Here is a 23,704-nt window from a genome sequence, read left to right as displayed (position 1 = left end):
TCGGTAGAGCCCGGCGAGGCTCCGGCCGTCAACTCGGAACCTCCAAATATCCACAGCCTTACACCCTTCCCACCACAACCACCACATCCCATCAACCCGCAATCACCACCCCCTCCACACCCCACACGAAACCAAAAACCACCCCATGCAATAACCCACATCCAAATCACACTTACCATGTCCTTCGAAAGCCCGCAACCGCCCTACAACGCCGGCGACCCCTCCGCCACCTTCCTCAGCAGCTCCTGCCTCGACTTCCTCCTCATCGAGCTCGTCCCGCTCGCCTACCGCCTCGCCCACGACATCGACAGCGTCAAGCGCGACGGCGTCGCCGGGCTCCCCGAGGATGAGGTCAAGGCGCTCGCTGCTGCGAAGGGGGGCAGCGTGAGCACCAAGGCGGCGGGGACGGCGGGGACGGCGGGGACGGGCGCGCTGAGGGGGAGCAGGATGGATGAGGATGAGGAGCGGGATGCGGTGTTTTATAGGCTCGAGACGCTGGGATATCGCGTTGGGCAGGGCATGGTTGAGAGGTTCGTGGTCCCCCCCCGGCTTTTGGTTCTGTCTCAGGAGAGTCGTGGTGCTGGAGCTAGATAAAGCCGGGTGACGGGAGTGTGCATGGGCTAATGGGTGAGGCGCAGGTTCTCGACTGATAGGCCACGGTTTACGGATACGCTTGATGTGATTAAGTTCCTTTGCAAGGACCTGTGGATGCTGGTCTTTCGAAAGCAGATTGATAACCTTAAGACTAACCACCGCGGGGTTTATGTCTTGACTGATAATGCGTTCCGGCCGTTCTCGCGGATGAGCACTGAGGCTGGTGGACAGGCTGTTGTGCGCGCGCAACCGGTATGGAATCCTTCCCCTGGCGTCCACATCCTCAATGGCGAGAAAGAGACAGGTTTGGCTGACATGTGTGCCTGAATTATAGTTCCTGTGGTTTCCATGCGGTATTATTAGAGGCGCCCTGGCGAGTATGGGGATAAATGCGACGGTGCAGGCAGAGACATCGGAGCTACCGGGGGCGACGTTCCAGATTAAGTCTATCACTGTGAATCCTTGATGGATAGCTGCATGTGCATATGCCGGGACGAGGGAGGATAGACTATATGGAACAATATGGAACTAAGGAGGGCAGGCAGGTGTTGAGTAGACTGCTTCGGGTTGGTTTTTCGTCACAGCGGTTTAGCGGCATACACTGGCGTTGGGAATGGCATATCACATTGCCTGAAATGGGACATATTTTTACACTATTCACCAAGAGCTGCATATTCATGTGAACTCATCGTATGGGGCTCGTCATGTTTACTTTTTATATTCCCTCAAAATCGTTAAACTGGTCATGTATCTTGCTCAAAAGGCTTCATTGATCATAGTGCAAAGCGCGGCTGAGAGGATTAAATCACAATCTACCTACGCAAAGGCCAATTAGTGATGATTCTAACCCACAAAACGACAAACTGAGAGATGGAGCGAGGGGGAGATTAATCACTTTTGGGGAGGGTTGTGGGCGAAGGTAACACCCTTCTCGATGTTACCCTTAAGGCCCTCAACAGCAGCCTTAAGGAGGGTCTTCTCGTTGTCGTCCAGCGAGGCGAGGGGGTTCTGGGCCTTCTCGGCACCGTTGGGGCCAAGCTCAACGGGGACGGAGAAGAACTCGAGTCCACCGACAGCAGCCTTGATGGCGTCACCGCCTGGAACGGCAAGGTTGACAAAGGTTGGCTCAACGATGTTCTTCTCGCCAGCAGCAGCGCGGAGGACCTTCTCAGCGAAGCGGAAACCGGCGTAAGCCATGGAGAGGGTGGCAGAGCCAGCACCGTCCTTGGCCTTGACGACCTCATCACCACCGAACTGGACGCGGTTGACGAGGGCGGCGAGCTTGTCGGCCGGGATGGAGACGGAGGGCTTGGCCTGGCTGAAGAGGGGGACGATGGTCTCGCCGGAGTGGCCACCGATGACGGGGATGGTGGTCTCCTGGGGGTTCTTGGCGCCAGTGATCTCGGCGACGAAGGTCTCGGCGCGGACGACGTCGAGGGTAGTGACGCCGAAGAGGCGCTGGGGGTTGAAGACGCCCTTGGCCTTCAGGACCTCGGCGGCGATGGGGACGGTGGAGTTGACGGGGTTGGAGATGATGAGGATGAAGGCTTTGGGGGCGACATCGGCGATGACCTCGATGAGGCCCTTGACGATACCGGCGTTGATGTTGAAGAGATCATCACGGGTCATTCCTGGCTTGCCTTGAGGGTTGTTAGCATGGTTCTAGAGCTGCATGGAAGATGGTGCTTACGGGGAATGCCAGCGGGGATGACAATGATGTCTGCGTTCTGGAAGGCGAGCTTCGCGCCGTCATCCTTTGGCAGGTAGCCGGTGATCTTCTGTGATATTTGTGAGCATTTGTATGGCAAGGACTTCTGATTCTTCTACGTACGGCCTTGGAGGAGATGTGGGAGAGATCGGCAGCAACACCTGGGGTGTTGACAACATCGTAGAGGGCGAGCTCATCGATGAGAGGGCTGAGCTTGAGGAGGAGGGACAGCGGCTAAATGGGTCTGTGTCAGCGATTGACTCTCTCAACGGCTGGTTAACGTCGTAATACCTGTCCAATTCCACCAGAGGCACCGGCGACAACTACAGGAGAGTTAGTGATATATTCCTCAGCAGCTCAGGGTATTATCTCAGTGGCTTACCAGCTTTAACCATGATTGCGGTTTGGGTTGATTGAGTGCGGAGATGAATCTGATGGCGGGGTAATTTGTCAGTCGATGCGCATTTCCAAGAGCTCTGCATCCATCAAGGGCCAACACATACAAGATTTGCGTATGGAACAGATCTTTCTTAAGATCTAAATAAGAATCGAAAAGGTGTCAGAAATTTCTCGTGTCAAAATATGGATAAAGTCAAGCTGTTCTCAACACTTCCGCACTTCCCATCCCCAAATGCCAAGCGCGCGATATCGCGGGGTTTCCCTTACCTATTTAGCGAGTGGTGATTGGGCGGGGTGGGGGGGTTGATGTTTGAGTATGAATAACGTGATGAGAATTAGCTAGAAAATCGCGCTCCGGATTGTGGGAGGCGGGAGTGTTCATATATAAATCGTGGAATTTCTCACTAGATGCCTTTTTAGAATCACATTCCGCATCCATCCCCGCATAAATAGCCTCACGTCATGTTCCGAGGCTCTCTCGGGCGGGATCGGACGGTGCTGGTTGGTTGACGGAGGCTTTCGCCGACCCAGTTCGGGAGTTCACATGGCAGATGGGAAGGAGGGAGGCTGATTTATTCACCAGTACTTCATAGCCTCGCAGCATCGTGCTGTAATTAAAATAGAGGCTCTCAGTTACTGAAGACTATAATTGTCATGTCAGTTGCTCGGAAACAGAGCCTAATTGCCATATCAGTCAGCCAAAAATTGAGCCAAAGAGACGAACCTCACAAGGAGAGGAACGAGGAAGGCAACCTATTCACCAGTAGCCTCGCAGCATCATAGCGTCACAATACAGAATACCACGCATTCACCTCCCCCATCACAGCAAGCAAAGCAATCTTTAGCAAACGCCTGGATTTCATTCCAGTTGCTCATATTTCGCTACAGCCGAGCTAGCCCTCCCCATCCCACCCCTCCCAGGCGTCATAACCATGACAAAACCCCGGCAGAAAATGCAATCGGTCGCTCCCCCCTACACAGTTCAAAAGCCATGACACAAGATAAATCATCCCTACAACCAGAACAAAAAATCCCGTCCAGGAGAACAAATTCTTTGCATTTGATGATAAGAGTTTCCCTACGAAACCCCCCACCCCTCCGCTCCCAGTAAGACGTCACTTCATGGGTCAACTTCTCCCTTCTTTCCTCTAGTTCTCCTCAGCAGCAGCGGCGGCCTTCTTGGCCTTGACACCACGCGGTGCGCTCACTGGGCGCTCCTTGACGGCGCGCTGCGACTTGCGGATGGCGGAGGCGCGGGCAACGGCGGTGGCGCGGAGGTCACCTCTGTAGCCCTTGGCGACGGTGTTGGCGACGCTCTTGTAGGTCCTGGTGTTGTCATTAGCTTCTGCTCTCTTGCTTGGGATGCGATGGCATGGGGGAAGAAGGGCGGTGGTAGACTCACTTGCGGTTGGACTTGCTGCCGTTGATGGTGGTCGAGGTGGCAGCAGAAGGGCGCTGTGCGTTTCCGGCCTTCTTGGTGATGAGAGTCACACCTCCCTTATCGCCCTCAGCGGGTGCGATGCCAACAGCCTGTCTCGTATCAGTAAACGTCATCCCATCCTGTATCTTCCTCCTCTCTCGATCCTCGTCATCGCCGTAGTGAGAGAAGTGCATTCGCGCATACCTTGGTGTTGACAAAGCCGCCGTGCTAGAGAACAGTAGTTAGCATCTCTCCTTCTTTCTTTTCTTCCATGTTGAAGCCGTAGCTGCGATGAGAGCTTACCTTGCGGGAGTGAAGGTTAACCAAGTTCAGCGGGTCGCGCGAGAACTGGACACCCTTGCGCTTGACGATGTACGCGTTCTGGCTGCCTGTTCGCATTCAATCAGCCTCCATTCAATATACACATATTCATTCCATTCCATCCTGTCCTGTCTTGTCCTGTCCTGTCCGCCGTCCGCCAATCCCCCTCCCTCCCTCCCTCAAGCGGACAGCACCTCCCTCCCCCCTCCCCTCCTCCAGGAACATTTCATTCATTCGGGGAAAAACATACGAGCAACCTCCCAGATCAAGTCATCGCTGACGAGCGGCGAGTAGTATGCGGAAGACATGGTTGGCGGAGGTGATTTTCGAATTGGTCGATTTGCGGATTCAAAGACTTCAAGAACTTCAGAAGGACGACTTTCAACCCAGTACCTCTTTCCGAACAATCAATATTGAATAATTGCCCAACTGTGTGCGTTCCCAGCCAATCGGTGCATCGTTTTCCCGCTAGCCCGGTTACAAGCGAGAAATTCCCTAATCCCTGCTACTCTGCGCCCCGAAGATGATGACGCTACCAGTAGTCACGTGGGGTGGTTACGAGATACGTGGGTTACGCATCTACCGGATGGAGGCGTTCGTGTCTTGCAGTTCTGACTGAAACGCCATTCCTTCATGCCCACCAGCTAGTTTTCTGATGTCCTTATAACCGGGACTACGAGGGCATATACCTTTCTTTTGTCCTCATACCGATACAACTACATTGCTTCATAGCAATCGGCGCTGTTGAACCGACCGAACCGGCCGACGACGGTCATATAAACTCACAACACCGACCGAGCCGCGACGAGCAGCTGCGACAATGGGGTATTACATCCTCTACTCAACACTCTTCCTCTTCCTCGCCATCGCCACCGGTTCGTCCCCCTCCCTCCCCCTCCCCCTCCCCCTCCCCATTCCCCCGCCGTCACTAACACACCCCCCCAGCAGCCATCCTCACCCGCTCTTCCTGGCTCCCCCTCCTCACCTCCCTCCCCACGCCCCGCTACATCCCCCTCCCCTCTTTCCTCTCGGACGCCGAATCCGGCCTCAGCAGTTCCACCTTCGACCTCAGCGCCAACATCAATTCTCTCGACAGCCGGTCTGGGCTCGACGACGCAGCGAAAACAGAGATAATGGGGATTATGCGGGGGACGTGGTGGAGGAGGGGGATGGGGTTCGATGAGGCGAGACGGGTGTATATGGAGCGGATGTTGGAACGGGAGGGGATTGGGAGGGATGGGAGGCCGAGGGATCCGAAGTTTGTTAGTTTTTCGTGAGGAGGGGGGAGGGGATGGATTGGAGGGAGAAAAGGCGTTTTGGGGGTTGATTTGGGAGCCGCAAGCGGCGTGGGATATACACTCTCTTATTTTCCTTTTTTTGTTTGTTTGTAAGAGGCAAGCCGGCCGGATATTTGTTATGGTGGCTCAGCGAGGGAGAGGGAGATCAAAGTGTACGACAGTTTGCGTTAGCAATTGGGGGGTTTATATGCGTGCTATAATACAGCGGGAGTTGCATATACTACAGAATATCATGCCGTGCAGTGATAGATGTGAAAGTGTTATATCTTAAGTGATGCTGAGGATATAAGGCTGTGGTTATGGTTATCTGCTGTGTAACGGGGTATGACCTGTCATATATAAGGAAACGAAGCTATTTGCTGCATCACTCTCACATCATCACTTAAAATCCACTTCACAGAACTATTCAACGATATCACATTAAACTCGTCAAACCCATCAGCTTGAATGAGCCATTTCCAAAATAAACTCATGTATTGTTGCCCGCTCACTCTCGAGCTTGCCATGCAAAGACCAAATAAAAATCCAAACAGGCGAAGCTCCCAAGTCCAGTTCTACTACTATTTTAAATGGACAAGAGGCACGGGGAGACGACTCAAAACCAGAACATCAAACAGGGCAAGAAAGGCATCAAAAAAACGTTAAAAATTAAACTGAAGGCGACGTCGCAGATCTGACAACAACAAATCCCCAAATCCCCCCTTCGCAAAACAAAATCAAAGATTCTATGTTTTTTTATTCCTTTCCCACAATCTGTAAAATAAGGGGTCCCCTTTTTTATCCTGTCTCTCCATCTCAACCCTTCTCTCGGTCTAATCTCTCTCGCATGTGGGCGTGCCAAGGTAAGGGGGGGACATAAAAAGACCAACTATCTATGCTTCTCTCCCATCGCTTTCACAAACAAAATGCACACACAACGCGCCCGCACCGCAAGCATCCCCGTCTTCGCAGATCCCGCTCCCAGAATAAAAGCAAACTGCATAGACCGCGAGAAAGACCGCGGAGCCGCCCGCCCAAGGGAGGGGGTGGGTGGTCTAGATTATTTTAAAAAATCTAGGCCTTTGCGCCGTTGACCTGCTTGAGGGTCATATCATCGTTCTTATCAACGACCATATCTCCCTCAATGTTATCCACCACCACATCCCTCGCAGCAATGACCTTCTTGTTCTCGACCTCCGGGAACGGAGTAAGGACCTTAGTGATATCACCCCACCACTCCTCACCGAAAGCCTTGTACCACTGCACAGTAATCCCAACTCCCTTCTCGAACGAGGTCTTCTGGTCCCATCCGAGGTTACGCAGCTTGGTCCCATCGACGGCGTAGCGGCGATCGTTGAAGGGACGGTCGTGAGTGTGCTTGATCCAGGTGTGCAGCTCCTCCTGGGTCTTGTGCGGGATCTCGAGGTAGGCGAGGAGCTTGGAGCAGAGGGACAGGTTGGAGATCTCGTCGTAGGAGCCGACGTTGTAGATCTGCCCGATGTGGCCCTTGTGGAGGATGGTGTCAAAGGCGTCGGCGGCGTCGCCGGCGAAGAGGTAGCGGCGGGTTGGGGAACCGTCGCCGTGGAGGACGACGGGCTCGCCGCGGTTCAGGAGGCAGGTGAATTTGGGGATGACCTCTGGGAGGGGTGTTAGTGGGATGTGCGAGGAGGGGATTGCGGGGGGAACGTACTCTCGGGGAACTGGTGGGGGCCGTAGACGTTGTTGCTGCGGACGATGATGACGGGGAGCTTGAAGCTCTTCTGGTAAGAGTGCACCAACATCTCTGCGGCGGCCTTGGAGGCGGCGTAGGGGTTGGTGGGGGCGAGGATGCTGGTCTCGAGGAGGTCATCATCCTCGTCCTCAACCTCACCGTAGACCTCATCGGTGGAGATGTGGATGAAGCGCTTGATGCCGACCTTCTTGGCGGACTCGAGCAGCACGTGGGTGCCGTAGACGTTGGTGTGGGTGAACCCGTACGAGTTACCGAAGCTCAGGTCGACGTGCGACTGCGCGGCGAAGTGGAAGATGGTGTCGATGTTGTGGCGCTCGAGGCAGTCCATCACCTCGGAGGGGTTGGTGATGTCGCCCTGGTAGAAGGAGAAGTTCCTCTTGTCATTGAGGGCGCGGGTGTTGTTGAGCGATGCGCAGTAGTCGAGCTTGTCGAAGGAGACAATGTTGTATGCGTCGGGGTATGTGAGGGTCAAGTGTCGTACCAACCAGCATGCGCTGAGGAAAGTGAAATATTAGCTTGAGGTTCGTCTTCTTCTTCTTCTTCTTCTTCTTCTTCTTTCTCATGTTTTTGGTGGGGGAGGAGAGGGGAGGGGTAGGGGGGCCCGTGTGTTTGAAAATAAAAGAGATTGTGGGTTTTATCTTACATGAAGCCAGCGCCACCAGTGATCATGATGTTCTTGACATCTGGGAGCGGCTCGAACTTGGTCGAACCGATGAGAACAGGCGCTCTCTTCCAGACGGGGAGGTCCTCAAGGAAAGGGTTCTCGCCCGCGGCAGCTGCAGCAACGGTCAGGTCAGCACTCTAATATTTGTAACGACACACCGCGCACATGCAATTCGCACGAAATAGTTTCGTGGGCGGTGGGGGGGGCAAAAGAAGGAGAGGGGGGTAAACAATCTGGTGATTTTTGGGGGAGGGGGGGGAGAAGTTAGAAAACAAAACTTACAGGAGGCAGTCCTGGAGTATGTAGGTGGGCTAGGCATGATGATAGCTGGCGCGGAGATGTACAAGGAGAGTCGAGTCGTAGATGAGAAGTGAGGATATTGTGTATATATATGCGGGCCAGATGTAGGAGTAGAAAGGAGGAGAGGGAGAGTAGAGTAGTGGGAAGGAGGGAGCAAGGACAGGAAGTGGTGTGAAATGTGGGTTTTGGTGGGAATTGCGAATAGACGCACACAGAACGGTGAAGAGGGGGGTTTATTGTGGTGTGAGTGGCTGAAAGTGGGTTGGTGTTGGGGGGGGGGTGGAGGTGGAGGGGTGATTTTGAGCAATTGGAGTGGGTGGAAGCTTTTTTAATACGGTACTCGCCTCTGATGGTGCTAATTGTGGTAATCGTGCTAATTGTGGTAAATGCAGAGCTATTTTTTAAATTTCGGGTACGGGGTTGGGGGGTGTGGGATGGGATGGTGGATGGTGGATGGTGGTGGGATGGGATGTGATGGTAGCATGGGGTGAGGGGGAAGGTGGGAGGGAGAGGAGGAGGAGGTTAGGGGGAGGTTAGGGGGAGGTTGGATAGTGGTAGTGGTGGGTTTGTGGGAGAGAGATGGGAGAGGGTAGGAGGAGGTGGGAGTGGAGGTGGGTAAGGGAGAAAGAAGGTGGGAGGGAGGGAGGGGCGACGGCGAGAAGAGATAGATAGATAGATAGGTACAAGGGGTCAGGGCATAAATTACGAGGAGATGCATGTAGCTTTTACTATTTATTTACTATTTATTATCTTTTAGCAACGGTGGTGGCGGTGGTTGGTGTGTGTGTGGTGTTTATGTGTTTATGTGTGTTTATGTGTATGTGTGTGTGTGTGTGGTGTGTTGATGAAACATGAAACAGTCAGTTTAGTCGGTTTAGTCAGTTTCCAAGTCAGTTCCCAGTGCGTTTGACGAAAGAAATCAACAACGGTTCCAGGCCAACGGAGGCCAACGGGGGCCAGCGGGGGCCAACACACCGCTATCGGGCACTATAATCCCGCCATAAACCCGCTATCAGTTCGCTATCAACACACCGTTGACCACCGTCGACCACCATCAACCACCATCAGGGCACTATAACCAGGCCAACAACGGGTCTACCACGGGCTGCAACGGGCTACACGAATAGTAATAAAAGCTACCCTCCATCCACTGTTGGAGGTTAGAGATAGCTGAGATTAGTCCGAATAATAACAAAGATAGGCCAAAGTTCAAAGTACCACACCCATCCCACACTCTCCCGGCTGATATCAGGTACCCAGTACCTCTCCCCCTCTCCCCCTTCCTCCAATGATATGTACGGTACCTTAACGTGGCCATGTATAGACACCAACCATCGTACGGCGGCGCCGCGACGGACCACTCCTCCACGCCACCGCACCGTGCGTTTCTGGCCGTGGGTTGGGGGTGGTATGGGTGTTCTGGAAGAGTACTGGAAAAAGACGTGATGATGCCCGGATTGGGGGTTGAAGAAGCAGTTCTGCGATGTCTGAGATGTGAGATGGTATTCTACAGCAGTTGGAGAGGGAGAGACAGCAGCACATGCAATTGTCAGTACATACAGATCATCGTCAGTACATACAATCGTCAGTACTGTGCAGCTACCAGCTATTACAACAGTTCAGACACACGCATACAACCTCACAACCACACTGATGCATGCGGGACTGGGGGCTGTCACAGTGATCCATATCGATCTCCCCTCCAGCCACTGAACTGGATCAGTGAGTGCTACACCAACCACCACCACCACCACCACTGGATCCAACATCCACCCACCACCAGGACACGCCAGATTGCCATAGAACACAGCTACCAACAACAACCCGCGACCAAAAAAAAAGGGGGCCAGTTACATACGACCAGCCAGCCGTTACGAGTCCAGTACGAGTCTCGATGCAAGTCTCGATGCAGCCCACTAATCTACTTCCCCTACCTACCCACCTGAGTAATGTGGGTTGCTCCTACTTCGATGCTAGCATGGTGTGTGGTGTCGGTGTCGGTGTGGCGAAATCTCTAGCATGATCTTAGTTATGATCCACAGCTCATCTAAGCCGGAAGGGGGTTATTTACAGATCCAAGTACCTGCGAGAATAAGGCAATAAGGGGCCAGAGAAGGAGGTGCGATACACGCAGTGATGCACCAAGCCTTGGATTAAGCTTGGATGGTGACGCTATCGTGGGCGACTACTACGCTGCTATTTCTACTCGAGTTAACTCTGGAGTAGTACCGTCTTGAGTCGTGCCTTAGGGATGGGAGAGGTTGCTCTTCTCTTGCTTGCTCTGCACATCAAAACCACATCCATACAGTATCAAGTAATATATGTGCTGTACGTGCAGTATCATACATACAAACGGACTCTACAACTATACCATAGCAAGCCATAGTAAACCATACTATACCTCATAACCCTACTCTCCTCCCACCTTCCACCACTCACCTCCCATCCTCACCGTAGATCCCCCTATACCACCATCTACACCAACTACACCATCCCGCTCTCCCCCTCCACCATAAAAGAAAGAAGAAATGATATACGAATCTCCCTCTCGAAGATCTGTCCACCCAAAACCACCCAAAACCACCCACCGATAAGTGTCCTCCTGTACATAACCTCTCTCTCCCATGTACCTTCCCTTTTTTTCCATTTTCCCGTTTCCCACTTCAACTCATATCCCACTTCACTTCCCCCCCACCCACTCATATTCGCAACGTGTGGTTAAATCAGCCTGGGAGATCGAGATTGGCATATCCTCATTGGCATCTTAATACGGTCCAAATGGGCTGTGGCTGTGGCTGAAAAATATACTGACCCGTTCATGTACACCCACTCTTGCATCGTGATTTTGATTAGCTGTTGGGTGTAAAATAAGAATAATTTCAGCCATCCAACCAATCAGCTCATTCCCAAACTCGTAAAGTTGCTTAAAATACACATTTCCCTTCCCGTCCTTCTTTTTATTTGCCCACTACGGCAGACCAAGAGTACACTCTATACCTCTCCCCTACGTATATTCGAGTACAGCTACAGTAACTCCAACACAAGTACCAAAACTCTTGGCGGTGGTGGCACCCAATTTAATTACTTGGATCAGTTACCGCGTCCGGTCTAGCGGCAACCCAACTTTTGTCTCCCTCCTCCCTCCTCACTCCTCTCCCTTCTCGCCCGTCGCCCGGATAGTAGTAGCGTGTTTTGCACCTAAACTACGACGCAGGTAACGATTCAAACCAACCACCACACAACCCTTTTTTGCCTTGCCTTGCCTTATCTCGAGAATCAATTATTGTTCCCTGAAAGGAAGAGTAATTCGAGTTCGTGGTCGTCGTTGATTCTTCTATCTTCTACAAAGAAAAAAGCTTCATTATCTCAGCCCTTTCGTCTTGTGGTTTCTCTTCTTTTTAGCTTTTATTTTCTGCACGACACACGAGAAGAAAGACACACGCCTCGCCAACCGCTATCTAGTCAACACTACTAGCAACACATCTTCGAATCCTTTTACTCCTCACCACACACAATCGCGATATGGCGGACCGGACAAGCTCGTCAGAGGCCGAGCGCTTCGATGATGAGAAGAACGGCGGACGCAGCCCATCCGGCAGCTTCATCAAGGTCAAGCCCATGGAGGACCTGGAGGGGGGCAGCGACATCGAGAGAGCCGAGCTGCTGCCCACCGCGACCCAGCAGCAGCATGTGCCCGAGAAGAGCAGCGCGAGAGCAGCTGTGATATGGATGGTTGTCAACACCTTGGCTACGATTGGAATTGTACGTATTTACCCCTCCGTCCTGGAGACAACTCTTTGGACCCCCAAAAAAACATCCGCACGAGCGAACACAAAGCTAACAATCCCTCTCCCAGGTCTTCACCAACAAAGCCATCTTCTCCGACCCCTCCCTCAAGCTGGCCCAACTCACCTTCGCCTCCTTCCACTTCTTCATCACGTGGCTCACGCTCTTCACTCTCTCGCGCCCGCGCTTCGCCATGTTCGTCCCTCGCCGCGTGGCAATCAAGGAGATCATCCCCCTCGCCGTCGCCATGTCCCTAAACGTCATCCTGCCCAACCTCTCCCTCGCCTTCTCCTCCGTCACATTCTACCAAATCGCCCGCATCCTTCTCACCCCCACCGTGGCCCTCATGAACTTCGTCCTCTACCGCGCCACGCTCCCCCGCAACGCAATCTACGCCTTAATCCCCGCCTGCCTCGGTGTCGGGATCACGTCGTACTACGATTCCCTGCCCACTGCGGATGAGAAGGTCAAGACCACCTCGAGCATCGGCGTCTTCTTCGCTTTCAGCGGCATCTTCGCCTCGTCTCTGTACACCGTGTGGATCGCTTCCTACTGCAAGAAGCTGCAGATGAACCCCATGCAGCTGCTCTTCAACCAGGCCCCGGTCTCCTCATTCATGCTCCTCTACGCAATCCCCTTCATCGACACCTTCCCCGTCTGGACCCAGGTGCCGCTGAACCGCTGGATGCTGATCCTTCTGAGCGGTGGATTCGCCTCGCTGATCAATATGTCGCAATTCTTCATTATTGCGCAGACTGGGCCGGTGTCGTCGACGGTTGTCGGGCATCTGAAGACTTGCTCGATTGTGGCGCTGGGGTGGATGACCTCGGGGCGCGCGGTGGGGGATAAGAGTGTGTTGGGTGTTTTGATTGCTATTGGTGGGATTGTTTCGTAAGTTGCCTTTGCCTCCCTTAAACTATTGAGATGGAAATTCTAACATAATATAGTTACTCCGTCGTAATGATCAAGCACAAGGCAGCCGCCGCCATGGGCTCAAGCAACAAGGCCTAAACCCCCTTCTTTTTTACCCAAAAAAACATGCAAATACCGCCTCCACACTCTATTCCAAAAGGATATGAGCGAGGTCCATTCAAATCCAACCAAATCCATAATTCTACCACGTTTATAATTCTTCCTTTATTATCATCTTTTCCATTTTATTTTACTACAGGACCCTCTTACCCAAGTCGCTGGGGTTTGGGCATTGTTTGTTTTTGAGAAGCGAGTCGAGTCGGGCGGGGTCATGTGAATGGATTATGAGGCGGTTGGGGGGCCGGGGGGGGGATTCGATACCAAACGATTCGGTTGGGGATGAAAAAAAGAAGATATCAGATCAATACGCGGGGCGGGGCGGGGAAGCAGAGACCTCGGTCGGTGGAAGCGCGAGGGGAGACGAGGGGAAACCAGATCAAAGATCGTGGGGTCACACTACGTGTCGTCCACGCGGCCTTGGCAGGGGGCTGGTGGGGGGAGCGAAACAACCACCACTACCCCGCGACGACCCTCGATGCCGAGGATACCGTAGTGGTCTACGTGTTGTGTTGTGTTGTGTTTTTCGTTCATAAACAAAGGCGTTTAGGAGACAAACGGGCCGGGGAAACGGTCCTAGATGGGGATTCTCTTCCGTTTATATATCGACTCCCTTTCTGTTTTTTTTGTGTAAAATTTTCTCTTTCTGCCTGGTGGAGGGGAACGGGGGGGAAGGGTGTATTATAGACGATGGGGGGTGGGATGAGAGTAGGATAGGATACGGGGAATTTTACTCATAAGCTCAAAACTATGCATTTCTCAGTTGTGACGATGAACAAAGAGAGCCGTTGATAATATTGTATTATGAACTTGACTCAGGTAGCGGTTCTGCGGCGAGGAGGAGCGCAACACGCATATCCCTCCCGCATATAAGCCTACAACTCTCACCATGCATGCCAGTAACCACAACCCGCAAGTAACCCACCCTTCCTTCTCACATAGGAAACTATGAAAAAGCCCGACACTCGTCTCCGCCAACCAGACACAAGAACACCTTGCCAATGTCTCTGTCTATAGATAGATAGATATCCCAGACATTGGCGAGAGAGATCGAGTAAATTCCATATCTGCGGCATCAGTAATACCAGACGACGAATCCACATTTTGATGTTACGAGGCGTGCGTGGTAGGTGGTTGTCATGAGACTCAAATCGGAAGCTGCAACGCAGCGGATATCACGAAACTCAATCAGACGTGTGTTTAGAAAGATCAACAAACATATAATTTCATTTCATAACTTTCGCTAGCTACCCAGCAGCATTCAGCTGGGGGGATGGATATAGAGCGTTACAGACGCATAGATGGGGCAAATAATCTAGGTGCGTAGATAGATGTACAAGGTTAAATAAACACAGAAAAGGGGGTCGGTCTTTCGTTTTGACAAAAGATATAAAACGCCGTCGTCGTCGCTTGGAACGCCGTGGGGGGGGTGACAACGGTCTTTTTCGTTGTTGCTTCCCCGTTTTTTGGGAGCAGGGTGGGTGTGAGGTGGTGAGGTGGTGAGATTGGTGGATGATGGATGGTATATGTATGGTAGGTGGTTGGAGATGGTGACGATGGTGACGTGGTGAGGAAATGGTGTTCACCACGGCACAAGGTTCAGCGGTAAATAAGGATACCCCTCCTCATCCACATCCTCGGGGTCCCACCTCCTCTTCAACCCCTCCTCCCCCACCCCCGCCCTACTCATCCCCTCCATCCACCCCCCTTCCCCCTCCCCTCCCTCCCCCCTCTCCCCCAACAACCCCGTATCCAACCCCCTCCTCCAATTCGCATGACAAGTCCCCGGCACATACTCCGCCGCATCCATCTCGAAAATCATCTTCACCTCCGGGCAATAATCCCAAATATGCCTCCTCATCTCCACCGTCCCCCAGATCTGGGTGTGGAGCGTATGTCCATTATCACCCGTATGATAGCCCATAGGCTCGTAGAAGCCCTCGCGCCACCAATCTACGTCTTGGCTTTCTGCGGCGGTGGCGTCGCTGTCGATTCCCCCGCCGGCGGGGCGTTTTTCCCTGTCCTCTTCCGGGATCTTTAGGCCAGAGGGACGCACGTGTTCGGGGCCGCCGGAATGCATTTCTCCGCTGAATGTGAGACTCAGCGAGCCGTTTGCCATCTTGGCGCCCGGACGGTCGGAGAGGCGCTCGCTGAGCCAGACGTCTTCCGGACCGCCTTCGTGGCCGCGGACTTGGTGTTTTAGTATCTCAATGATGGGAGCTACGCGCCTGAGTGACAGCCCTCCATTCCCCCCCCACTTCCCATCAGGATGCCACGGCGCACCAACCCAATCAAACTCGAGCCACTCATTGATAGATTGCCTCGCATTGGCGCAGAGCATACTATCCGTCTGAAACACCAACAAATGCTCCGCCGGCCTCAGCAACGTCTCATACACCCACAACGTCGTCAAGAAAACCGAGATCTCCTCCTGGGAACTCGTCGTCATGTTCGAAGGTATGAGTGTCAAATCCAGCTTCCCGATGCGGACCTGCTCGCGGATGGCGTGGGATTGGTTTATCGAGGCGACGGACTCGGCGGAGCCCATGAAGCGGAAGCGCCATTCGGGGGGGACGACGGTCATGAAATGGAGCATGAGGGGTGCGAGGATGGGGTTTGGGCGGTTTTCGATGAGGAGGCCGACTCGAGAGGCGTTGAAGGGGGAGGAGCCGGTGGGGGAGGGGGCGGAGAAGGCGGGGTTGGGGGGGTAGGTGAGGCTGACTTTGGGGAGGTCGGGGGGGGAGGGGCGGTAGAGTGATAGGGTTATGAGGCTGTGAATTGGGGCGTTAGCTGGGTTATTCATATTCTTTTATTTATTTATTTCTTTTCAAGTTCTTGGTAGAATGGAGAGAAGAGGAGCTGGGGAGTCGTTGGCGGGGAGGGGGACTCACACAAAAACAGACATCGCAACGAGCGCACGAATGCGCCGCGACGTATGTCCCCAAAGCAGCGTAGGGAGCCTCTTTACAGCCTCAAATCTCTCAGCAATCCCCGAGCGCGTCGCGCCGAGCGACCATCGCGGGCCGGCGGGCGAGGTTTGCGAGATGTCCATCGCGAGGGATGTGATGTTGGTAGGTGACCTAGGGCGACATTTGAGGTCGAGTCGAGGAGAGGCAGGAGGAGGAGGTTCGAGGATTATGGTGAAGTGCTGCTGGGACCGTTGGTGGTGCATGGGCGGCGCAAGACAGACAGGGGTGCTGCGGCGGATTCTCCTTGGGCTGGGATCGGAGGGATTGGGGGGGTATGCGGGGGTGCCTTAGGGGTGGTGAGGCTGCGATAGTTATTTTTTGGGGGGGAGAAGGATTTTGGGGGGGATGGGGGAGGGGGAGATAGGGAGATCGTCGGGGACGGATTGGGGGTGTTTTGGGCCGGATTGGGAATAACGGAGGGGGATGGGGGTGGGTGGCGGGTGAATGGGTGAATTAATTGGGGAAATTGGGAATTTAATTGGGGAATTGTAGTGTAGTGTACCTTTTCTAATTGGGGGAAGGGGTAGATGGCGAAATATCTAGGTGCGATAAGTGGCAGTGACGCGTTCAGGAAGGAACTGGGTATGGTGGTAGTTGGTACTGTACTTTCCTTTTCTATAGTGGTTCTATAGTGGTTGTAATTTACCCGCAGCAGGGCAAAAAGTCTTGTTTTTTCATTCTCAAGAGGGAAAGAGGTACAACCCCTCGACTCCTAATTCGTATGCCAGCCACGTACACCCGCCGCGTAGCCATAAAGTACCCCATAAGCAATCGGAAACAGTTACGCCATCCCCCATCGCCATCGCCAGGGATCCCTTGGAGAAGAGAGGCGTAAGGGTCCTCGTCCCCCCAAAAATTGAAGCCAAAAAACCCGCCGCGGTTTAATCTATAAAATCAGTCCCCTGGCAAAAACCAATTCCCGAAATAACACCCACGCTATCACACGCTAACCCGCAAAGGGCCCTGAAACACCCTATTCCGTCCTTAGCGCGGAAATAGGATTTTTTTCCCGGTGGCCCTTGGCGATCGAACTAGAAAGATCAGCCTTGTCGGTGTCCCCTTTTGTTGCCTCCCCTTATCGCTGCTTTTACCACTTTTTATTTGCTAGTACTATAACGGCGTTTTGTAGTACTTTTTGGTTGGAGCTGAAAAATGTTAGGAGGATGGAGGGATGATAGGGATTGTATACCGCTTTTTGAAGTACCACTGCTACACACCCTTTTTGTGCTGTATTCATCTACAAATCAACGCCGTACCTCGTATTACCATCCAATCCCCCTCGTATGCAACACTCTGATCGCCACCACTTCCCTATAGTATTCCTCAAATAACAATCCAATCCAATCCATCCGCCTTTTGACAACCACCACCACAACCACCACAACCAATGTTCCATCACCGCAACCACCACTGCTCCATCACCACCATCTCTCCTCCATCCCCTCTCCTCCATCCCCCACCATCCCGTCAGTCAGTCCAGCCCCCCCCTACTGCATCACCACACCACCCGTCCCCCCCATCCAACCCGTAGCACTCGTACGCACCACACGTACCCCCTACCCCTACCCTCCTCGTATCCACCCTCCTGTCTCTGACAGAAGCCAAGAAAGCGCTTCAGCACCATCGCATCCTTCCCCCACTGTGCTGCGTTGATGGCCGTTTCACCATTGCTGACGACGTAGAGTGTATACTGTACATTGTAGGGGAGCCGAAGTGGGCCCGCCGAGGCGGCTCAGGGTTAGGGGGGATGGATGGGCTAAGGATGGAGTTGGGGATTAGGGGGTAGGGGGATAGTGGTGTGTATGGTGGGTGTGTGGTGGAGTGGGAAGTGGGTGGGTGGGTGCACGTGATGAGGGAGAGTGTGATGTGATGGTGGGTTTGGTGTATAGGGGTTAGGTTAGGGGGGAGGAGGTGTGAGGTGAGGTGGTGGGGTGATGAGGGAGAGGGGATGGGTTTGGGTATGGGATGTAAGGAAGTGGTAGAAGTGATAGAAGTGTTATATATGTGTTTCTAAATCTACGATGTTAAACTATATCCATCCGGCACGAGCACGATCACGCGAGGACGTCCAATACAACAACAGTTAGGTAGGTAGTCGATATATATCTGATAATACACTCATTTTTTACCACCTCCACCACCTCCACCACCACCCCCTTCCCTTCAACAAAGCCATACCTGTCCTGACTTCTAAAAAAAAATACAACATATTAGATGCATCATACACAACAAAACACAGCCAAACGACGAGGGATACAATCCTCCCCCATCCTCGGCCACCACCATCACACACATGCCGCTCCTTCCAAAACGCCAATCCCACAAACATCAATAATTACTTCCTCCCCGCTCCCCCCACCCCCTCCTCCCCATCCCCCCCTTTAAAAGCAAACATCATAACTCTCATACCCCCACCCATCATGCCACTTCGTCAAATTATCCAGCACCGTATCCTCAATCTTGCGATGACTCTTCATAAACAGATTCTCATACGGATGCACGAACGTGCCGAAGTAGCTCCCGGGCCCCAACCAATCCTCGTGCTTGCACTCGCGCCAGAAGTAGCCCGGCATATCGTTATCCTCGATCAGGAGGAGCTTGTCGTTCTTCTCCTTCTCGATGCGCGCCTTCTCCTCCGCGGCGGCTTTGGCTGCGGCTTCTTGGCGGACGCGCTCTTCTTCGGCGGCTTTGGCGGCCGCGACTTCGGAGGCGGTGGGGATGTGGGTTGTTGTTGGCGTTGCGGCTGCGGCTGCGGCGGCGGCAGCGGCAGCTTCCTTGTCTTTCTTCTCCTTTGCTTCCTTCTCCTCTTTCTCCTTCTTAGCCTTGGTCTCGGCCTCCTTAGCCTCCTTAGCCTTCTTCTCCTCCTCCGTCTCGCGCGTCACCAGCTCTGGTGCCTCAGCCTCAGCCCCAGCCTCGATCTCCCCGCGCTTAAACTGCTTAATCCCCTTCGCCTTCTTCGCGCGCATGCGCGCGTACTTAGCCGCGCGGTTCTCGCTGTGGTACACGCTCATGAAGTTGTCGACCTCGAAGCCGGCGTCGCGGAGGACCTGCGTGGTGCGCACCTCCGCCAACATGGCCTCGGACATGGCGCCGAAGCACTCGCCGATGCCGGCTTTGGTGAGCATGACCTGGAGGCCGGTGTGGTCGGTTGCCCAGATCATGGATTGGATGTGGCCTTCGCCGTTGTGGCAGTTGTAGGACATGCCGACGAGCTGGGGGGGTGGGGGTTAGCGGGGTGGAACTGTGTGAGGGGCTGTTGGGGGGTGGGTTGAGCTTACCTTGATCCTGTCGGTTAGACGGTTCAGGTAGGAGTCGGTCCAGCACTGGGTGCTCCAGCGCGGCACGAATGGGCCACGGATACTGGCATTCATGAGAATGTAGCGCTTATATTTATTCCTCAACAGCATGTTATCCCCCGCGCTGACCATGCCCTTGGGTTCCGCGATGGGACCATCCTTGCCGATCCATCCCTCGCCTCCAAGCACGCTATTGAGAACCTCATTATGCGCGCCGAGATCAAAGCAGGTGTTCGGCCGCTTCTTAACAAAGATATTCTTCTTGTCGCGTCTAGGAATGAGGTCGCGAAGGTCCTCTGGGACATCGGAGTCCGCGAAGATGATGGTCTTGTCCGCGTCCGTCTCGCCGTTGAGGATGAAGATGAAATCCGCCGCATCGTGCAGCGCGTGGTCCACGAAGAACTTGAGGTTGGCGCGCGCGAACGGCGATTCGTAGTAGGCGTAGGTGATGAGCGGGCGCTGGTCGTCGGGCGTCTTGTCTGAGTCGTGGGCCTTGAAATAGGGGGTGTCGGGGACGGGGCACGAGGCCTCTTTTATCATGCCCAGCTTTTTGCAGGAGGCTTCTTCGGGGGTGAGAGGGGTTTCGACGACGGGCGCTTGGGTATTGCCGCCTGCGCGGATGGTGGTGGTGCCATTGAAAGTTTCCTGGTTGCGGATGTCAGCATGGAGGGTTGAGGCCGTGAGGGTGAGGCGAGGGGTTAAGGGGGAGGCGGCACGTACGGAATTAAGGGTGAAATAGAGACAGATGATGATGACGAAGGTGCTGAGCCATATTGCCCGCGAGGTACTGGCAAATGCCATGGTTTCTCTTGGGGTTCAACTCGAATGCGGCGGTTGATGTTTGATCGAGGGCCGAACGTACGGCAGTAAGACGATGGGTTGACTGGTTCAGGAACGCATCGATTTGTAGCGACCGTGGTGGCAACTCGCAGCAAGAATTATTGTACAAGCAGCACAGCGCAAAGAAACGAAAAGGACGGCAGAATCTCTGTGAAGTTGTCTAGAAGAGGCAATAGACTCTCTCTCTCTCCGTGTACGGATAAGAAATTGGAGCCAAGAAATATGAAGGTACCAATACAGTACAGGTAAGCGATCCCGCCTCCTGGTACGTGTAGTAGCCTCGTACGGAAAGGGTTTAGATCGGGTTATTTACAGCAACTGAGTATGGAACGAATAGAAAAATAAGAATATAGAATAATAAATAATAAATAAGAATATGTAAGAGTATATAAGGATATATAAGGATATGTAGGAATATATAGGGATATATAAGGATATAACTAAACAATCCAGCAATTCAATTGACTTATCGCCCTTCCTACGATCAGTGCCGCGACTTCGAGCCACCTAACACGCTGCTCACGTGATACTGGAAGGATTACGAGTATTCTAGCGTCGTCGTGGCCTTCGTACCGGTACTTGGATTTGATTCCGTTTGACTTAGAGTGCTGGGGCGATTCTTTGAATACTGGAGTAAATTTGGTGCTATATGTTTGGTACGCGGCCACTATACTCTGTATTCTCAAGTACTGCTACTTCTCTACCCCTGGCGGCCTCTAATTCTGTTGACGTTTTAGCCCTTTTTTTCAAGTCACTAAGAAGTTCACTACCACTGACTGGCCCCAAGCTATTTTTGCAGGCAATGGACCCTTAAAGCAGCGTCCATTATCACCGTTGACACTTGTATGTACTTGTACGCCAGCGATAAAAAGGAGCCACTATGGATTCAGCTCAGTGGATAACGTCTTCAGGGATTCCAAGACACTACGTACTGTAGGATTCTTGGAGTTCATGAACAGTTGTCGACATCCTCAGCTTCAACTGCTTGCGAAATAGAATACAGAGCCTCTGCGAACTCCCATTGAACGCCCTCGAAAACGCGCAGACTGCTGGTTACGATAACGGATGGGCTTCTGAGGCCCTACATTTAACTGCGATTGGCATCGCGGGACACCATGCCGTTATCCACCAAGACCAGCGGCTTCTTCGCCCTGAATCGCACAAAGGTCATCCTCTTCGCAGGTCTAGTAGCAATGTACGTTTGCCCTCCTCCTTCATCCTGGCCGAGCCCTTTCTAACTTTCCCTCTGCAGATGGACAATCGCCGGCCTCTTCCCGCGTTATCAAGAGACGCTGCAAGAGCAGCTCACACGCACACGCCAGAAGCTCCCATCGATAAAGGTGGAATTCCACCCCGAAAGCGACCCGCTCACGGCGTACGACCCTACAAAGCTTGCGCTGCTGATCGAGGGGCGCGCGAAGCCGCATCTCGTACCACAGATCCTGCATATGATATCCGTCGTCCCGCCAGAATGGCGCTTCCTCTTTATCGGCACCAACAAGAGCGTCGCTGCCGTCGGCCGCAGCTTCGCCATTAAGCATCAGCAGGCGGCCGGCAAGCTCGACCTCATGGTCGTGCCAAAGCCGTGGGAGATCAAGAATAAGGAGCATGTGTGGCGCATGCTCACGGACTCTCACTTCTACACAGATCTGATACCGGGGGTGGAATGGATTATGAAATACGAGAGCGATAGCATTATGTGCTCCAACTCCAAAGACAGCCTGAACGACTGGCTCCGCTATGACTGGGCCGCCGCACCAAGGTTCGTCCTTATCTACTTACCCCCCATGATACCCGTTGGTAGCACAACATTAACACACCCGCGCAGAAGCAACACCGACACCTTCGCCGGCAACGGCGGGCTCTCCATCCGCCGCGTCGCAGCCATCAAGCGCGTCCTCGAGTTCCAAACCCGCGACGGGGACTCCGAACCCGAGGACGAGTGGTTCGGCAAGCGCATCTCCGCCATGCCCGACTTCAAAGTCGCCAGCGGCCTCGACGCCAAGCACTTCAGTGTCGAGGACGTCTACAACGAGGCGCCTATGGGATACCATCTGCGCGACGGCGCTGGAAAACTGCCCCCGGGCGTGTGGAAGAACAGCGATCAGCGCGCGAGGATCCTCAAGTACTGTCCTGAGATCGCGATTATCCTGCCCATGAAGCTGGAGCGGGAGCGGTGCGAGGGGGATAATCGTGAGGGCGCGATTGATCAGGCGGCTTCGCTGGCGTTTGAGAAGGCGGAGGCGGAGAAGTCGAGGATTAAGATTGAGGAGAAGAAGAAGCTAGCCCAAGCAGAGGCGGAGAGGGTGTTGGAGGAGGAGAGGAAGAAGAAGGAGGCTGGGATACCGACGGAGGAGGAGGAGGCGAAGAAGAAGGAGGAGGAGAGGAAGAAGCAGGAGATGGAGCTGACGTCGAAGATTAATAAGGAGCAGGCGGAGGAGGAGGCGAAGAAGAAGGCGGAGGAGGATAAGAAGACGCCGTCGGCGTGAGCGTGGGGTGGGTGAAATATTTTATATATACGGCGTTCGGGGTTGGCATTAATTTGCCTGCAGGGTTTGCTTTGTATACCTAATGTAGGAATGACGGGCTGCTATGTATGCCGAGCTGGAAGATATGCTCGGCTGTATTGATGGATTTGAAAATAGCGAGGAGTACTTAGAGTCAAATATACCTATCTGTTACCTCTTTACTTCTCAGAAAAGGGGCTGATGTGATAACTGTGGCCCTTACTTCGACGCTCCCACGGGATTCGCTTATGGCCCTACCATGCCGCATGTGAGAGTTTTGTGTGCATGATTGTCCTTATGATAGATGCAGAGATGACTAAAAATGAGAACTGTTTGAGAAAGTGCATACTTGGTAACGATGTGAGAAATCCCCTGCTTCTGGCTCGTTTGACTTCCTGTGCTCTAGATATTTAAGGCGTTGTGAATGCCCAAGTTGCGGATTAAGGACTAATCTTCGACGAAGCTCATATCATGAAAAAAGGGAGAGGGGTTGTCTCTTTTTCAAATTAACTATCACGCAAGGCCGCCCACCCTGTTTGCCGGGTCAAGGGTTTCTCTTCTCGTTTGCGTGCCCAATGACGGTGGTGCGAGCGGTGAGAAGATACCGACGAGAAGAGAGCTTTGACAGCAAGACAGGATCGACGGCGAGAGAAAATCCAGCGCCTTCAAAATCTGACACGAGAGAATAGTGATCCGTATAAACCTTGAACAGGAAGCTTGGATCCACGCTCTAGCAAAAGCTTCTCTCTCTGTTGTGTGCCATTTGCTCTGCGTTCCTTTGCGTCCATAAGACATAAACCTCACAATATATGCTTTGTCCTTCATTAAACACAATTGTTGGTTTGAGGAATCTTGTGAGACT

General features: G+C 53.2%; 9 protein-coding genes across 9 annotated transcripts; 4 read left to right on the top strand and 5 right to left on the bottom strand.

Annotated features, from left to right (window-relative positions):
- Positions 1-40: 40 nt before the first annotated feature.
- TRS33 (Trafficking protein particle complex subunit 33) lies at positions 41-1,566 on the top strand. Its single transcript, XM_018271875.2, has 3 exons — positions 41-530; positions 639-846; positions 929-1,566. The coding sequence occupies exons 1-3, from the start codon at positions 178-180 to the stop codon at positions 1,058-1,060; spliced, it is 693 nt and encodes a 230-aa protein (XP_018132825.1). The 5' UTR covers positions 41-177; the 3' UTR covers positions 1,061-1,566.
- Positions 1,289-3,608, bottom strand: VE01_02364 (uncharacterized protein). The gene is made up of 8 exons (XM_018271874.2): positions 2,969-3,608; positions 2,806-2,839; positions 2,685-2,733; positions 2,594-2,625; positions 2,426-2,536; positions 2,285-2,372; positions 1,490-2,234; positions 1,289-1,410 (listed from the first exon to the last, which is right to left on the bottom strand). Exons 3-8 carry the CDS (start codon positions 2,695-2,697, stop codon positions 1,407-1,409), a joined length of 993 nt encoding a protein of 330 aa, XP_018132824.1. The 5' UTR covers positions 2,698-2,733; positions 2,806-2,839; positions 2,969-3,608; the 3' UTR covers positions 1,289-1,406.
- On the bottom strand, positions 3,609-4,861 carry VE01_02363 (uncharacterized protein). Its single transcript, XM_018271873.2, has 5 exons — positions 4,693-4,861; positions 4,425-4,510; positions 4,326-4,349; positions 4,104-4,231; positions 3,609-4,027 (listed from the first exon to the last, which is right to left on the bottom strand). Exons 1-5 carry the CDS (start codon positions 4,748-4,750, stop codon positions 3,850-3,852), a joined length of 474 nt encoding a protein of 157 aa, XP_018132827.1. The 5' UTR covers positions 4,751-4,861; the 3' UTR covers positions 3,609-3,849.
- A 401-nt stretch (positions 4,862-5,262) lies between these two features.
- On the top strand, positions 5,263-5,719 carry VE01_02362 (uncharacterized protein; the record flags this gene model as incomplete). The annotated part of the gene is made up of 2 exons (XM_018271872.1): positions 5,263-5,317; positions 5,388-5,719. The coding sequence occupies 2 exons, from the start codon at positions 5,263-5,265 to the stop codon at positions 5,717-5,719; spliced, it is 387 nt and encodes a 128-aa protein (XP_018132826.1).
- A 312-nt stretch (positions 5,720-6,031) lies between these two features.
- On the bottom strand, positions 6,032-8,914 carry VE01_02361 (uncharacterized protein). The gene is made up of 4 exons (XM_018271871.2): positions 8,398-8,914; positions 8,095-8,227; positions 7,410-7,945; positions 6,032-7,356 (listed from the first exon to the last, which is right to left on the bottom strand). Exons 1-4 carry the CDS (start codon positions 8,432-8,434, stop codon positions 6,794-6,796), a joined length of 1,269 nt encoding a protein of 422 aa, XP_018132829.1. The 5' UTR covers positions 8,435-8,914; the 3' UTR covers positions 6,032-6,793.
- A 2,625-nt stretch (positions 8,915-11,539) lies between these two features.
- VE01_02360 (uncharacterized protein) lies at positions 11,540-13,476 on the top strand. Its single transcript, XM_018271870.2, has 3 exons — positions 11,540-12,177; positions 12,272-13,092; positions 13,149-13,476. The coding sequence occupies exons 1-3, from the start codon at positions 11,938-11,940 to the stop codon at positions 13,210-13,212; spliced, it is 1,125 nt and encodes a 374-aa protein (XP_018132828.1). The 5' UTR covers positions 11,540-11,937; the 3' UTR covers positions 13,213-13,476.
- A 964-nt stretch (positions 13,477-14,440) lies between these two features.
- On the bottom strand, positions 14,441-16,516 carry VE01_02359 (uncharacterized protein). The gene is made up of 2 exons (XM_018271869.2): positions 16,122-16,516; positions 14,441-16,001 (listed from the first exon to the last, which is right to left on the bottom strand). Exons 1-2 carry the CDS (start codon positions 16,400-16,402, stop codon positions 14,813-14,815), a joined length of 1,470 nt encoding a protein of 489 aa, XP_018132709.2. The 5' UTR covers positions 16,403-16,516; the 3' UTR covers positions 14,441-14,812.
- A 2,063-nt stretch (positions 16,517-18,579) lies between these two features.
- On the bottom strand, positions 18,580-20,748 carry VE01_02358 (uncharacterized protein). Its single transcript, XM_059463436.1, has 3 exons — positions 20,216-20,748; positions 19,478-20,140; positions 18,580-19,411 (listed from the first exon to the last, which is right to left on the bottom strand). Exons 1-3 carry the CDS (start codon positions 20,294-20,296, stop codon positions 18,581-18,583), a joined length of 1,575 nt encoding a protein of 524 aa, XP_059319896.1. The 5' UTR covers positions 20,297-20,748; the 3' UTR covers position 18,580.
- Positions 20,749-20,981: 233 nt separating this feature from the next.
- VE01_02357 (uncharacterized protein) lies at positions 20,982-23,146 on the top strand. Its single transcript, XM_018271867.2, has 5 exons — positions 20,982-20,991; positions 21,123-21,178; positions 21,247-21,530; positions 21,588-22,097; positions 22,164-23,146. The coding sequence occupies exons 3-5, from the start codon at positions 21,451-21,453 to the stop codon at positions 22,822-22,824; spliced, it is 1,251 nt and encodes a 416-aa protein (XP_018132701.1). The 5' UTR covers positions 20,982-20,991; positions 21,123-21,178; positions 21,247-21,450; the 3' UTR covers positions 22,825-23,146.
- The last annotated feature ends 558 nt before the right edge of the window (positions 23,147-23,704 follow it).

Source organism: Pseudogymnoascus verrucosus (assembly GCF_001662655.1).
Source record: "Pseudogymnoascus verrucosus strain UAMH 10579 unplaced genomic scaffold scaffold_9, whole genome shotgun sequence".
Classification (NCBI taxonomy): domain Eukaryota; kingdom Fungi; phylum Ascomycota; class Leotiomycetes; order Thelebolales; family Thelebolaceae; genus Pseudogymnoascus; species Pseudogymnoascus verrucosus.
This window is presented reverse-complemented; position numbering and strand designations above follow the sequence as displayed.

Excerpts from the sequence above, each read along its gene's own strand:
- VE01_02364 (XM_018271874.2), bottom strand. Across the intron at positions 2,537-2,593 it reads CCTCTGGTGGAATTGGACAG|CCGCTGTCCCTCCTCCTCAA; the intron begins GTATTACGACGT and ends AGACCCATTTAG. Across the intron at positions 2,235-2,284 it reads CATCCCCGCTGGCATTCCCC|GCAAGCCAGGAATGACCCGT; the intron begins GTAAGCACCATC and ends ACAACCCTCAAG.
- VE01_02360 (XM_018271870.2), top strand. The coding sequence starts at position 11,938 with ATGGCGGACCGGACAAGCTCGTCAGAGGCCGAGCGCTTCGATGATGAG. Across the intron at positions 12,178-12,271 it reads CCTTGGCTACGATTGGAATT|GTCTTCACCAACAAAGCCAT; the intron begins GTACGTATTTAC and ends TCCCTCTCCCAG. Across the intron at positions 13,093-13,148 it reads GCTATTGGTGGGATTGTTTC|TTACTCCGTCGTAATGATCA; the intron begins GTAAGTTGCCTT and ends AACATAATATAG.
- VE01_02361 (XM_018271871.2), bottom strand. The coding sequence starts at position 8,434 with ATGCCTAGCCCACCTACATACTCCAGGACTGCCTCCT. Across the intron at positions 8,228-8,397 it reads ATACTCCAGGACTGCCTCCT|CTGCCGCGGGCGAGAACCCT; the intron begins GTAAGTTTTGTT and ends CCGTTGCTGCAG. Across the intron at positions 7,357-7,409 it reads CCCCCACCAGTTCCCCGAGA|AGGTCATCCCCAAATTCACC; the intron begins GTACGTTCCCCC and ends CACCCCTCCCAG.
- VE01_02358 (XM_059463436.1), bottom strand. The coding sequence starts at position 20,296 with ATGGCATTTGCCAGTACCTCGCGGGCAATATGGCTCAGCACCTTCGTC. Across the intron at positions 20,141-20,215 it reads TCTATTTCACCCTTAATTCC|GAAACTTTCAATGGCACCAC; the intron begins GTACGTGCCGCC and ends ATCCGCAACCAG. Across the intron at positions 19,412-19,477 it reads GTCTAACCGACAGGATCAAG|CTCGTCGGCATGTCCTACAA; the intron begins GTAAGCTCAACC and ends CCACCCCCCCAG.
- TRS33 (XM_018271875.2), top strand. The coding sequence starts at position 178 with ATGTCCTTCGAAAGCCCGCAACCGCCCTACAACGCCGGCGACCCCTCC. Across the intron at positions 531-638 it reads GGGCAGGGCATGGTTGAGAG|GTTCTCGACTGATAGGCCAC; the intron begins GTTCGTGGTCCC and ends GGTGAGGCGCAG. Across the intron at positions 847-928 it reads CTGTTGTGCGCGCGCAACCG|TTCCTGTGGTTTCCATGCGG; the intron begins GTATGGAATCCT and ends CCTGAATTATAG.
- VE01_02359 (XM_018271869.2), bottom strand. The coding sequence starts at position 16,402 with ATGCACCACCAACGGTCCCAGCAGCACTTCACCATAATCCTCGAACCT. Across the intron at positions 16,002-16,121 it reads GTTGCGATGTCTGTTTTTGT|CCTCATAACCCTATCACTCT; the intron begins GTGAGTCCCCCT and ends CCCAATTCACAG.
- VE01_02357 (XM_018271867.2), top strand. The coding sequence starts at position 21,451 with ATGCCGTTATCCACCAAGACCAGCGGCTTCTTCGCCCTGAATCGCACA. Across the intron at positions 21,531-21,587 it reads TTCGCAGGTCTAGTAGCAAT|ATGGACAATCGCCGGCCTCT; the intron begins GTACGTTTGCCC and ends TTCCCTCTGCAG. Across the intron at positions 22,098-22,163 it reads GACTGGGCCGCCGCACCAAG|AAGCAACACCGACACCTTCG; the intron begins GTTCGTCCTTAT and ends ACACCCGCGCAG.
- VE01_02363 (XM_018271873.2), bottom strand. The coding sequence starts at position 4,750 with ATGTCTTCCGCATACTACTCGCCGCTCGTCAGCGATGACTTGATCTGG. Across the intron at positions 4,350-4,424 it reads TTAACCTTCACTCCCGCAAG|CACGGCGGCTTTGTCAACAC; the intron begins GTAAGCTCTCAT and ends ACTGTTCTCTAG. Across the intron at positions 4,232-4,325 it reads GCGGCTTTGTCAACACCAAG|GCTGTTGGCATCGCACCCGC; the intron begins GTATGCGCGAAT and ends GATACGAGACAG.